The sequence below is a fragment of the Procambarus clarkii genome, chromosome 8 (genome assembly GCF_040958095.1).
Source record: "Procambarus clarkii isolate CNS0578487 chromosome 8, FALCON_Pclarkii_2.0, whole genome shotgun sequence".
In the NCBI taxonomy this organism is placed as follows: Eukaryota; Metazoa; Arthropoda; class Malacostraca; order Decapoda; family Cambaridae; genus Procambarus; species Procambarus clarkii.
Window position 1 is genome coordinate 39132661 of NC_091157.1, and position 14953 is coordinate 39147613.

General features: G+C 43.4%; 1 protein-coding gene across 3 annotated transcripts in view; it reads left to right on the top strand.

The window, feature by feature from the left end:
* Positions 1-14953, top strand: part of LOC123759723 (insulin-like growth factor 1 receptor) — a 476359-nt gene that overhangs the window by 375373 nt on the left and 86033 nt on the right. For all 3 annotated transcript variants that reach the window (XM_069317552.1, XM_069317549.1, XM_069317548.1), the window contains 2 exons: positions 4484-4715; positions 5495-5636. In XM_069317552.1, coding sequence (XP_069173653.1) covers positions 4484-4715; positions 5495-5636 — 374 coding nt within the window. The remainder of the gene's footprint in view (positions 1-4483; positions 4716-5494; positions 5637-14953) is intronic.

Consider the following 14953-nt stretch of genomic DNA (forward strand, 5'->3'; position numbering starts at 1 on the left):
AACAGCCAATTATTGCACAACTATATTCTACCCACCTCAAGACTCCGCTCCAATATAGAAGCATCAAGAAATATGGACCAATAGGCTTTCTACAAACACTTCTATTCAATACCCATTGTTTCTGTTCTGTCTTGTGTTGATACTTTTAATACCCTATTAATATCCCCTCCTGTTCTGTCTTGTGTTAATGCCACATCACCCTTCCCACCTCACTCAAATGTAGATATAAAATCAGAGATACGTTCTAATCAGTTGTGTATTTGTGAAGTCTTTGAAAATGTAATAAGTTTTACGAAACGCGCCCGTGTCGCGTCAGACTAGAAATAAAAATGAATTTTGGAGAAGTGATTTTTGATTTACCTCCAACAGTGAAGCGTAATGTACGAAAGATTGAGAAAATTCGTGTTAGAATTATTAATCTTACTTTTTCGGTCATATTTAATAATATATATATATATATATATATATATATATATATATATATATATATATATATATATATATATATGTCGTACCTAGTAGCCAGAACGCACTTCTCAGCCTACTATGCAAGGCCCAATTTGCATAATAAGCCAAGTTTTCATGAAATAATTGTTTTTCGACTACCTAACCTACCTAACCTAACCTAACCTAACTTTTTCTGCTACCAAACCGAACCTAACCTATAAAGATAGGTTAGGTTAGGTTAGGTAGGGTTGGTTAGGTTTGGTCATATATCTACGTTAATTTTAACTCCAATAAAATTTTTTTTACCTCATACATAATGAAATGGGTAGCTTTATCATTTCATAAGAAAAAAATTAGAGAAAATATATTAATTCAAGAAAACTTGGCTTATTAGGCAAATCAGGCCTTGCATAGTAGGCTGAGAAGTGCATTCTGGCTACTAGGTACGACATATATATATATATATATATATATATATATATATATATATATATATATATATATATATGTCGTACCTAGTAGCCAGAACGCACTTCTCGGCCTACTGTGCAAGGCCCGATTTGCCTAATAAGCCAAATGTTCATGAATTTATATATTTTTCGATTTTTTTTTCTAATGGAATGATAAATCTATCCATTTTATTATGTATGAGTTCATTATTTTTAATTTGAGTTAAAACTAACGTAGATATATGACCGAACCTAACCAACCCTACCTAACCTAACCTAACCTATCTTTATTGGTTAGGTTAGGTTAGGTAGCCGAAAAAGTTAGGTTAGGTTAGGTTAGGTAGGTTAGGTAGTCGAAAAACAGTTAATTCATGAAAACTTGGCTTATTAGGCAAATTGGGCCTTGCATAGTAGGCTGAGAAGTGCGTTCTGGCTACTAGGTACGACATATATATATATATATATATATATATATATATATATATATATATATATATATATATATATATATATATATATGTATATATATATATATATATTAGTATATTTTGGTAGCAGTCTTTCCTGTAGACATATATTATTAAATATGACCGAAAAAGTAAGATTAATAATTCTAACACGAATTTTCTCAATCTTTCGTACATTTCTTTTCACTGCTGGTGGTAATTCAAAAATCAATTCTCCAAAATTCATTTTTATTTCTAGTCTGACGCGACACTTGAGCGCGTTTCGTAAAACTTAATACATTTTCAAAGACTTTAGTTTACACATACACAACTGAATAGAACTTACACATCTCCGATTTGTTTATATCTACATTTGAGTGAGGTGGATGGGGTGAGGTGGTATTAATAGGGTATTAAATTCATCAACACAAGACAGAACACGAAACAATGGGTATTGAATGGAAGTGATTGTAGAAAGCCTATTGGTCCATATTTCTTGATGCTTCTATATTGGAGCGGAGTCTTGAGGTGGGTAGAATATAGTTGTGCATTAATTGGCTGTTGATTGCTGGTGTTGACTTCTTAATGTGTAGTGCCTCGCAAACGTCAAGCCGTCTGCTATCGCTGTATCTATCGATGATTTCTGTGTTGTTTACTAGGATTTCTCTGGCGATGGTTTGGTTGTGGGAAGAAATTATATGTTCCTTAATGGAGCCCTGTTGCTTATGCATCGTTAAACGCCTAGAAAGAGATGTTGTTGTCTTGCCTATATACTGGGTTTTTTGGAGCTTACAGTCCCCAAGAGGGCATTTGAAGGCATAGACGACGTTGGTCTCTTTTAAAGCGTTCTGCTTTGTGTCTGGAGAGTTTCTCATGAGTAGGCTGGCCGTTTTTCTGGTTTTATAGTATATCGTCAGTTGTATCCTCTGATTTTTGTCTGTAGGGATAACGTTTCTATTAACAATATCTTTCAGGACCCTTTCCTCCGTTTCATGAGCTGTGGAGAAGAAGTTCTTGTAAAATAGTCTAATAGGGGGTATAGGTGTTGTGTTAGTTGTCTCTTCAGAGGTTGCATGGCGTTTCACTTTCCTTCTTATATATATATATATATATATATATATATATATATATATATATATATATATATATATATATATATATATATATATATATATATATATACATATATATATATATATATATATATATATATATATATATATATATATATATATATATATATTCTTACTAATTCTTCTTAATTGAAAAGAAAACTCATGTTACCAAAATTCATTGTAAGGTAACTCTAATAATTATTTAAGGGTATATTTTCTAAACAATTATATATTATTTTACTGTTTAGTCTACACCAGGAGGTAAAGTTATTGTATTGTTTAGTCTACACATGGAGGTAAAGTTATTGTATTGTTTAGTCTACACCAAGAGGTAAAGTTATTGTATTGTTTAGTCTACACCAAGAGGTAAAGTTATTGTATTGTTTAGTCTACATCAGGAGGTGATCATTTATTAAAATTTCTCAATATAATATTAAATATTTAACTAAATTTGCATTACAAAGAACACAACTTCCTTCACTGTTTAACACTGCATTTGTGACGTTCTTGACCACAGCGTTAAAATTTTTGTGCTCTTTCCATATGACTTGTTGCTTTTTGGCCGCGTGTTGACGAAAGCAACACATAATAATATAATTTTAACTCTTCACATTACAATTATTATTTTTGTTATATATCCCTTTTTCTTGAGGTTATCTTGAGGTTATCTTGAGGTTATCTTGAGAGACTAAATACCCAACTCCTTGTTTATACTATTTGTCATGAACCTGTGATTTCCTTCCACTGCAATAGTTTGTTGACTTGCAGAGTAGTTTGTTGACTTGCAGAGTAGTTTGTTGACTTGCAGAGTAGTTTGTTGACTTGCAGAGTAGTTTGTTGACTTACAGAATAGTTTGTTGACTTACAAAGTAGTTTGTTGACTTACAGAATAGTTTGTTGACTTGCAGAGTAGTTTGTTGACTTGCAGAGTAGTTTGTTGACTTGCAGAGTAGTTTGTTGACTTGCAGAATAGTTTGTTGACTTACAGAGTAGTTTGTTGACTTACAGAGTAGTTTGTTGACTTACAAAGTAGTTTGTTGACTTGCAGAGTAGTTTGTTGACTTGCTGAGTAGTTTGTTGACTTGCAAAGTAGTTTGTTGACTTGCAGAATAGTTTGTTGACTTGCAGAGTAGTTTGTTGACTTGCAGAGTAGTTTGTTGACTTGCAGAGTAGTTTGTTGACTTGCAGAGTAGTTTGTTGACTTGCAGAGTAGTTTGTTGACTTGCAGAGTAGTTTGTTGACTTGCAGAGTAGTTTGTTGACTTGCAGAGTAGTTTGTTGACTTGCAGAATAGTTTGTTGACTTGCAGAATAGTTTGTTGACTTGCAGAATAGTTTGTTGACTCTCGGAGTAGTTTGTTGACTTTCAGAGTAGTTTGTTGACATGCAGAGTAGTTTGTTGACTCTCGGAGTAGTTTGTTGACTTTCAGAGTAGTTTGTTGACTTGCAGAGTAGTTTGTTGACATGCAGAGTAGTTTGTTGACTCTCGGAGTAGTTTGTTAACTTGCAGAGTAGTTTGTTGACTTGCAGAGTAGTTTGTTGACTCTCGGAGTAGTTTGTTGACTTGCAGAGTAGTTTGTTGACTTGCAGAGTAGTTTGTTGACATGCAGAGTAGTTTGTTGACTTGCAGAGTAGTTTGTTGACTTGCAGAGTAGTTTGTTGACTCTCGGAGTAGTTTGTTGACTTGCAGAGTAGTTTGTTGACTTGCAGAGTAGTTTGTTGTCTTTTAGTTTAATTTGTTAACCTTTGGTGCAATAAAATTTATTTTCATAAAATACAATTGTAAAATATTTAACTTTCTTAAGTCTCAAATTTACGCGTTTTGAATTCAGAGAAAAATCATTTAACAAAGTAGTACATTTTATTATTTATATATATTACCTGTGAGGATAATGGTTGAGTGTGTTGGTGTAGTACTCAAGTTAACACACAGGTTAATTGTCTGATCTCGTGTTATAAGACAATGTTCTCCAGACTATGTTAAACATGTTCCCTGGTGATGTTGAGAACAACATTTGATGATCTCAGAACTGTTGCTGGGTGACACGCTGGAGCAGATCAGAGAGAAGTACGTCATCAAGAGTGAGGCCCTGGAGGTCAACCTTGAGCACCTGCTGGGCGAGGGATGTTTCGGCTTGGTGTACAAAGGTGTTCTGAGCACGGAGCCTGGGGCGGAGGTGAAGGTGGCGGTGAAGGTCCTCAATGACAAGGCCACCTACTCCGACGTCAAGCGCTTCCTGCAGGAGGCAGTTGTCATGCAGTGAGTTACAGTGTCAGTTGTCATGTAGTGAGTTACAGTGTCAGTTGTCATGTAGTGAGTTACAGTGTCAGTTGTCATGTAGTGAGTTACAGTGTCAGTTGTCATGTAGTGAGTTACAGTGTCAGTTGTCATGTAGTGAGTTAGGGTCAGTTGTCATGCTGTGAGTTACAGTGCCAGTTGTCATGCAGTGAGTTAGGGTCAGTTGTCATGCAGTGAGTTACAGTGTCAGTTGTCATGCAGTGAGTTACAGTGTTTGAGTAATAATTACGTTGTTTTATTGTGGTGAAAGATGACTAGTGGTTCAGTTGGTGGCGCGTGTGTGTCGGTTGTCCTGTTCACGAAACAGTTACGCAAACACTTGCGAACCTGTCCATCTTTTCTCAGTCTTTGGGAGCTTTGTTTACAATTATTAAACAGTTAATGAGCTCCGAAGCACCAGGAGGCTGTTTATAGCCATAATAACAGTTGATTGGGAAGTTTTCATGCTTGTAAACCGTTTAATAAATGTAACCAAAGCCGTCAAAGATTGAGGAAAGATGTACACATTCGTAAGTACTTGCGTAAATGATTCGTGAATCTGGCCCCTAGGGCAACCGGCTTTATCCCAACCACATTGCTGCAGTTTTCTCTTGATTAATGGGGGGGGGGTTCTCTTATATAAACCGTAAGCAGACCAGTACATTGCCGTGCGCTCTTCTCCTTATAACTGGTATATTTGTAGGATTTACATTCATGAAGTAAATCACACATGCTGAGTAAAGCTTCGTTTATACTGACAGAGACATCAACTCCAACTTCGTGGTACGTCTGGTGGGAGTGGTGGCCAACTTCCCCCCCATATATGTTGTCATGGAGCTGATGGAGAGAGGCGACCTCAAGTCCTTCCTCCGGACTGAGTCTGGTGGCACACTCACAGAGATGGTATGTTCGTCTTCCTGTAAATTCTAACTTTACTGTCAAGTCTCTAAGATGCAGCTGCAGCTGCAAGATGCTATTACTACTATGGTAAGGCATGTCAAGCTCGGCTTGCACTGTCTCAGTCATATTGTCCTGAGCACAGGACCTGCCTCAGAAGTGTCCTGAGCACAGGACCTGCCTCAGGAGTGTCCTGAGCACAGGACCTGCCTCAGGAGTGTCCTGAGCACAGGACCTGCCTCAGGAGTGTCCTGAGCACAGGACCTGCCTCAGGAGTGTCCTGAGCACATGACCTGCCTGAGGAGTGTCCTGAGCACAGGACCTGCCTCAGGAGTGTCCTGAGCACAGGACCTGCCTCAGGAGTGTCCTGAGCACAGGACCTGCCTCAGGAGTGTCCTGAGCACAGGACCTGCCTCAGGAGTGTCCTGAGCACATGACCTGCCTCAGGAGTGTCCTGAGCACAGGACCTGCCTCAGGAGTGAAGCCGTTTTGGCCACAAGTGACGACTGGATCGTGAGGCTTGTTTAGAAACCTGGTATAAGGATCAGATCCATCCGTCTGATGTGGGTTGATTACAATTCAAAACCGGATATTATATTTCCTATATTTCCATAGAATCAAATGATGAGATTTCATTACATACAGAAATATTAAACGATTACTGATTGTTACATTAAGCAGTGTTTTACGATATATATTAATCAAATACTCACATGGTCACTGGAAAGAACCATCTGACGTTGACTACAGCTACAGTGTCGGGATGAAGGGAACAATTTGTTCACAGGTAACCTCACGTGAACAGTAACAACGACATGCACATCATTTGCAACTATGTAGAGTTTAGCGCCCAACATCTCTGGAGAGAAAACATACTATGCTCATTGACTAGTAAGGTGTTCATGGGAATTGTTGTGGACTACCACGTTCTCACAGTATGGATGAATGGTATTCCTGCGAGCCTACTGTGACTGGACCAGTACCCGATGAATCACTTCATGTCTTCGATCGTGCTTGGACAGAAGGGCAACACGAGATTCCAATCAGTACAGAGCATCGCTATTTAATCAACAGAGAGAACTAACATATAGGCTTCAGAGCTGCACACAAGGGAGCTTCACCTCACACTCAAGTGACCAGTTTGATGTTGAACTGAGACATTTGAGTGTGGCTGAACCCTGTACTCACCCAGTTGTTGCATGCTGGTAAATTGTGAGAGAATGGTGAACTCTCAGCCAGACTTGTTCCTCATGGCTCAAGTGCTGAGCAGAGCTGTGCACTGAGCATTGGTTATCACCTTTATCCAAAGACATGTACCTTGTTTCAGGTGTCTATACGGATCGGCGCTCGCATTGGCAGTTCAGATATCATGTGTGTGGTGACATACATCCTCTGATTATACTAGTAGATAATGATTTATGTATCTCACTTGTATAATCATAGGTGGATCTCGCCGCCATTTTGGATAGTGGGAGGTAGCCAGAGTACCAAGTAAAGGTACACCTAGTTAACTACTTAAATTTATTACGGAATTAAATGTTTAAAAAAAAAGTTTGTTAACAGGCAACTTAAATCTTGTTGAAATGAGATTACTGATGCAACACAGGTGATTATTGTGAGTATGACCAGTCTTGCCCCCGAGTCTATTGCACATTTCCATAATTTTAAGATACATATATTTTTATGTCAGTTATGAATGTAACTGTACGTATTTTATTGATTTTTTGTCTTTATTTATATCATTAATTATGTCTCAAGTCATATGAGCTAACAAAAATAATATAAATATTCCACATATTGAGAATCATGACATAACAGGTCCTGTCGTTTGTGATAATCACAAGATAATATATTATTATAATTAGCATTATAAGATGATATTAATTATTCAGTTTTCTTGCATAAATAATGTACTTGGAGTTTTACATATATGTTCAAAAGTTTTATAAATTAATCATTTCTATTTTGTTTTAATGAAACACTTGACCATGTATAAATGAGACACTTGACCATGTATAAATGAGACACTTGGCCACGTACAAATGAGACACTTGACCATGTATAAATGAGACACTTGGCCACGTACAAATGAGACACTTGACCATGTATAAATGAGACACTTGGCCACGTACAAATGAGACACTTGACCATGTATAAATGAGACACTTGACCATGTATAAATGAGACACTTGATCATGTATAAATGAGACACTTGACCATGTATAAATGAGACACTTGGCCACGTACAAATGAGACACTTGACCATGTATAAATGAGACACTTGGCCACGTACAAATGAGACACTTGACCATGTATAAATGAGACACATGGCCACGTACAAATGAGACACTTGACCATGTATAAATGAGACACTTGACCATGTATAAATGAGACACTTGACCATGTACAAATGAGACACTTGACCATGTATAAATGAGACACTTGACCATGTATAAATGAGACACTTGACCATGTATAAATGAGACACTTGACCATGTACAAATGAGACACTTGACCATGTATAAATGAGACACTTGACCATGTATAAATGAGACACTTGGCCACGTACAAATGAGACACTTGACCATGTATAAATGAGACACTTGGCCACGTACAAATGAGACACTTGACCATGTACAAATGAGACACTTGGCCACGTACAAATGAGACACTTGACCATGTACAAATGAGACACTTGACCATGTATAAATGAGACACTTGACCATGTATAAATGAGACACTTGGCCACTTACAAATGAGACACTTGACCATGTATAAATGAGACACTTGGCCACGTACAAATGAGACACTTGACCATGTATAAATGAGACACTTGGCCATGAACAAATGAGACATTTAATAGTCCCACAGGTAACTCAGTAGTCCCACGGGTAACTCAGTAGTCCTACTGGTAACTCAGTAGTCCCACGGGTAACTCAGTAGTCCCACAGGGAAATCAGTAGGCCTACTGGTAACTCAGTAGTCTCATAGGTAACTGAGTAGTCCCACGGGTAATTCAGTAGTCCCACAGGTAACTGAGTGGTCCCACAGGTAACTCCTCAGTCCGACAGGTAACTCAGTAGTTCCACTGGTAACTCAGTAGTCCCACAAGGAACTCAGTAGTCCGACAGGTAACTCAGTAGTCCCACAAGGAACTCAGTAGTCCCACAGGGAAATCAGTAGTCTCACAGGTAACTCAGTACTCCCACAGGGGAACTCAGTAGTCCCACAGGTAACTCAGTAGTCCCACAGGTAACTCAGTAGTCCCACAGGAAACTCAGTAGCCCCACAGGTAACTCAGTAGTCCCACAGGTAACTCAGTAGTCCCAAAAGGAACTCAGTAGTCCAACAGAGAACTCAGTAGTCCCACAGGGAACTCAGTAGCCCCACAGGTAACTCAGTAGCCGCACAGGTAATGCAGTAGTCCCACAGAAAACTCAATAATCCCACAGGTAACTCAGTAGTCCCACAGGGAACTCAGTAGTCCCACAGGGAACTAGTAGTCCCACAGGTAACTCAGTAGTCCTACAGGGAACTCAGTAGTCCCACAGGGAACTCAGTAGTCCCACAGGTAACTGAGAAGTCCCACAGGTAACTCAGTAGTCCCACAGGGAACTCAGTAGTCCCACAGGTAACTCAGTAGTTCCATAGGGAACTCTGAAGTCCCACAGGGAACTCAATAATCTCACAGGTAACTCAGTAGTCCCACAGGGAACTCGGTAGTCCCACAGGGAACTCGGTAGTCCCACAGGGAACTCAGTAGTCCCACAAGTAACTCAGTAGTCACACTGGAAACTCAGTAGTCCCACAAGTAACTCAGTAGTCACACGGGGAACTCAGTAGTCCCACCGGGAACTCAGTAGTCCCACAGAGAACTCAGTAGTCCCACATGGAAGTCAGTAGTCCCAAAGGGAACTCAGTGGTCCCACAGGGAAACTCAGCAGTCCCACAGGGAAACTCAGTAGTCCCACAGAGAACTCAGTATTCCCACAGGGAACTCAGTAGTCCCACAGGGAACTCAGTAGTCCCACAGGGAACTCAGTAGTCCCACAATGAAATCAGTAGCCTCACAGGTAACTCAGTAGTCCCACAGGTAACTCAGTAGTCCCAAAGGGAATTCAGTAGCCCCACAGGTAACTCAGTAGTCCCACAGGGAACTCAGTAGCCCCACAGGTAACTCAGTAGTTCCTCAGAGAACTCAATAGTCCCACAGGTAACTCAGTAGTCCCACAGGGAACTTAGTAGTCCCACAGGTAACTCAGTAGTCCTACAGGGAACTCAGTTGTCCTACAAGAAACTCAGTAGTCCCACAGGTAACTCAGTAGTCCCACAGGAACTCAGTAGTCCCACAGGTAACTGAGTAGTCCCACAAGTAACTCTGTAGTCCCACAGGGAACTCAGTAGTCCCACAGGTAACTCAGTAGTCCCACAGGTAACTCAGCAGTCCCACAGGGAACTCTGTAGTCCCACAGGGAACTCAGTAATCCCACAGGTAAATCAGTAGTCCCACAGGAAACTCAGTAATCCCACGGGAAACTCAGTAGTCCCACAAGTAACTCAGTAGTCACACAGGGAACTCAGTAGTCCCACGGGGAACTCAGTAGTTTCACAGGGAACTCAGTAGTCCCACAGGGAACTCAGTAGTCCTACAGGGAAGTCAGTAGCTCCACAGGGGGAACTCAGTGGTCACACAGGGAAACTCAGTAGTCCCACAGGGAAACTCAGTAGTCCCACAGGGAAACTCAGTAGTCCCACAGGAAACTCAGCAGTTCCACAGGGAACTCAGTTCTCCCACAGGGAACTCAGTAGTCCCACAGGGAACTCAGTAGTCCCACAGGGAACTCAGTAGTCCCACAGGGAACTCAGTAGTCTCACAGGGAACTCAGTGGTCCCACAGGGAAACTCAGTAGTCCCACAGGGAAACTCAGTAGTCCCACAGGGAACTCAGTAGTCCCACAGGGAACTCAGTAGTCCCACAGGGAACTCAGTAGTCCCACAGGTAACTCAGTAGTCCCACAGGGAACTCAGTAGTCCCACAGGTAACTCAGCAGTTCCATAGGGAACTCTGTAGTCCCACAGGGAACTCAATAATCCCACATGTAACTCAGTAGTCCCACAGGGAACTCGGTAGTCCCACAGGGAACTCGGTAGTCCCACAGGGAACTCAGTAGTCCCACAAGTAACTCAGTAGTCACACGGGGAACTCAGTAGTCCCACCGGGAACTCAGTAGTCCCACAGAGAACTCAGTAGTTCCACATGGAAGTCAGTAGTCCCACAGGGAACTCAGTGGTCCCACAGGGAAACTCAGCAGTCCCACAGGGAAACTCAGTAGTCCCACAGGAAACTCAGTAATCCCACAGAGAACTAGGTAGTTCCACAGGGAACTCAGTAGTCCATCAAGTAACTCAGTAGTCACACGGGAAACTCAGTAGTCCCACAAGTAACTCAGTAGTCACATAGGGAACTCAGTAGTCCCACGGGGAACTCAGTAGTCCTACAGGGAACTCAGTAGTCCCACATGGAAGTCAGTAGTCCCACAGGGAACTCAATGGTCCCACAGGGAAACTCAGCAGTCCCACAGGGAAACTCAGTAGTCCCACAGGGAACTCAGTAGTCCCACAGGGAACTCGGTAGTCCCACAGGGAACTCGGTAGTCCCACAGGGAACTCAGTAGTCCCACAAGTAACTCAGTAGTCACACTGGAAACTCAGTAGTCCCACAAGTAACTCAGTAGTCACACGGGGAACTCAGTAGTCCCACCGGGAACTCAGTAGTCCCACAGAGAACTCAGTAGTCCCACATGGAAGTCAGTAGTCCCAAAGGGAACTCAGTGGTCCCACAGGGAAACTCAGCAGTCCCACAGGGAAACTCAGTAGTCCCACAGAGAACTCAGTATTCCCACAGGGAACTCAGTAGTCCCACAGGGAACTCAGTAGTCCCACAGGGAACTCAGTAGTCCCACAATGAAATCAGTAGCCCCACAGGTAACTCAGTAGTCCCACAGGTAACTCAGTAGTCCCAAAGGGAATTCAGTAGCCCCACAGGTAACTCAGTAGTCCCACAGGGAACTCAGTAGCCCCACAGGTAACTCAGTAGTTCCTCAGAGAACTCAATAGTCCCACAGGTAACTCAGTAGTCCCACAGGGAACTTAGTAGTCCCACAGGTAACTCAGTAGTCCTACAGGGAACTCAGTTGTCCTACAAGAAACTCAGTAGTCCCACAGGTAACTCAGTAGTCCCACAGGAACTCAGTAGTCCCACAGGTAACTGAGTAGTCCCACAAGTAACTCTGTAGTCCCACAGGGAACTCAGTAGTCCCACAGGTAACTCAGTAGTCCCACAGGTAACTCAGCAGTTCCACAGGGAACTCTGTAGTCCCACAGGGAACTCAGTAATCCCACAGGTAAATCAGTAGTCCCACAGGAAACTCAGTAATCCCACGGGAAACTCAGTAGTCCCACAAGTAACTCAGTAGTCACACAGGGAACTCAGTAGTCCCACGGGGAACTCAGTAGTTTCACAGGGAACTCAGTAGTCCCACAGGGAACTCAGTAGTCCTACAGGGAAGTCAGTAGCTCCACAGGGGGAACTCAGTGGTCACACAGGGAAACTCAGTAGTCCCACAGGGAAACTCAGTAGTCCCACAGGGAAACTCAGTAGTCCCACAGGAAACTCAGCAGTTCCACAGGGAACTCAGTTCTCCCACAGGGAACTCAGTAGTCCCACAGGGAACTCAGTAGTCCCACAGGGAACTCAGTAGTCCCACAGGGAACTCAGTAGTCTCACAGGGAACTCAGTGGTCCCACAGGGGAACTCAGTAGTCCCACAGGGAAACTCAGTAGTCCCACAGGGAACTCAGTAGTCCCACAGGGAACTCAGTAGTCCCACAGGGAACTCAGTAGTCCCACAGGTAACTCAGTAGTCCCACAGGGAACTCAGTAGTCCCACAGGTAACTCAGCAGTTCCATAGGGAACTCTGTAGTCCCACAGGGAACTCAATAATCCCACATGTAACTCAGTAGTCCCACAGGGAACTCGGTAGTCCCACAGGGAACTCGGTAGTCCCACAGGGAACTCAGTAGTCCCACAAGTAACTCAGTAGTCACACGGGGAACTCAGTAGTCCCACCGGGAACTCAGTAGTCCCACAGAGAACTCAGTAGTTCCACATGGAAGTCAGTAGTCCCACAGGGAACTCAGTGGTCCCACAGGGAAACTCAGCAGTCCCACAGGGAAACTCAGTAGTCCCACAGGAAACTCAGTAATCCCACAGAGAACTAGGTAGTTCCACAGGGAACTCAGTAGTCCATCAAGTAACTCAGTAGTCACACGGGAAACTCAGTAGTCCCACAAGTAACTCAGTAGTCACATAGGGAACTCAGTAGTCCCACGGGGAACTCAGTAGTCCTACAGGGAACTCAGTAGTCCCACATGGAAGTCAGTAGTCCCACAGGGAACTCAATGGTCCCACAGGGAAACTCAGCAGTCCCACAGGGAAACTCAGTAGTCCCACAGGGAACTCAGTAGTCCCACAGGGAACTCAGTAGTCCCACAGGGAACTCAGTAGTCCCACAGGGAACTCAGTAGTCCCACAAGGAAATTAGTAGCCCCACAGGTAACTCAGTAGTCCCACAGGTAACTCAGTAGTCACAAAGGGAATTCAGTAGCCCCACAGGTAACTCAGTAGTCCCACAGAGAACTCAGTAGCCCCACAGGTAACTCAGTAGTTCCTCAGAGAACTCAATAGTCCCACAGGTAACTCAGTAGTCCCACAGGGAACTTAGTAGTCCCACAGGTAACTCAGTAGTCCTACAGGGAACTCAGTAGTTCCACAAGAAACTCAGTAGTCCCACAGGTAACTCAGTAGTCCCACAGGAACTCAGTAGTCCCACAGGTAACTGAGTAGTCCCACAAGTAACTCAGTAGTCCCACAAGGAACTCAGTAGTCCCACAAGTAACTCAGTAGTCTCACAGGTAACTCAGCAGTTCCACAGGGAACTCTGTAGTCCCACAGGGAAGTCAGTAATCCCACAGGTAAATCAGTAGTCCCACAGCAAACTCAGTAATCCCACAGGGAACTCGGTAGTTCCACAGGGAACTCAGTAGTCCATCAAGTAACTCAGTAGTCCCACAAGTAACTCAGTAGTCACATAGGGAACTTAGTAGTCCCACGGGGAACTCAGTAGTCCCACAGGGAACTCAGTAGTCCCACAGGGAACTCAGTAGTCCCACAGGGAACTCAGTAGTCCCACAGGGAACTCAGTAGTCCCACAGGGAACTCAGTAGTCCCACAGGGAACTCAGTAGTCCCACAGGGAACTCAGTAGTCCCACAGGGAACTCAGTAGTCCCACAGGGAACTCAGAAGTCCCACAGGGAACTCAGTAGTCCCACAGGGAATTCAGTAATCCCACACGTAACTCAGTAGTCCCACAAGGAACTGAGTAGTCCCACAGGGAATTCAGTAATCCCACACGTAACTTAGTAGTCCCACAGGGAACTGAGTAGTCCCACAGTGAACTGTTGAGTCCCACAGGGAACTGAGTAGTCCCACAGGGAACTCAGTAGTCCCACAGGGAGCTTAGTAGTCTCACAGGGAACTTAGTAGTCCCACTGATAACTCAGTAGTCCCACAGGTAACTCAGCAGTTCCACAGGGAACTCAGTTCTCCCACAGGGAACTCAGTAGTCCCACAGGGAACTCAGTAGTCCCACAGGGAACTCAGTAGTCCCACAGGGAACTCAGTAGTCCCACAGGGAACTCAGTAGTCCCACAGGGAACTCAGTAGTCCCACAGGGAAGTCAGTAGTCTCACAGGGAAACTCAGTAGTCCCACAGGGAAACTGAGTAGTCCCACAGGGAAACTCAGTAGTCCCACAGGGAACTCAGTAGTCCCACAGGGAACTCAGTAGTCCCACAGGGAACTCAGTAGTCCCACAGGGAACTCAGTAGTCCCACAGGGAATTCTGTAATCCCACAGGGAACTCAGTAGTCCCACAGGGAACTGAGTAGTCCCACAGGAAATTCAGTAATCCCACACGTAACTCAGTAGTCCCACAGGGAACTGAGTATTCCCACAGTGAACTGTTGAGTCCCACAGGGAACTCAGAAGTCCCACAGGGAACTCAGTAGTCCCACAGAGAACTCAGTAGTCCCACAGGGAACTCAGTAGTCCCACAGGGAACTCGGTAGTCCCACAGGGAACTCAGTAGTCCCACAGGGAACTCAGTAGTCCCACAAGTAACTCAGTAGCCACACTGGAAACTTAGTAGTCCCACAAGTAACTCAGTAGTCACACGGGGAACTCAGTAGTCCCACCGGGAACT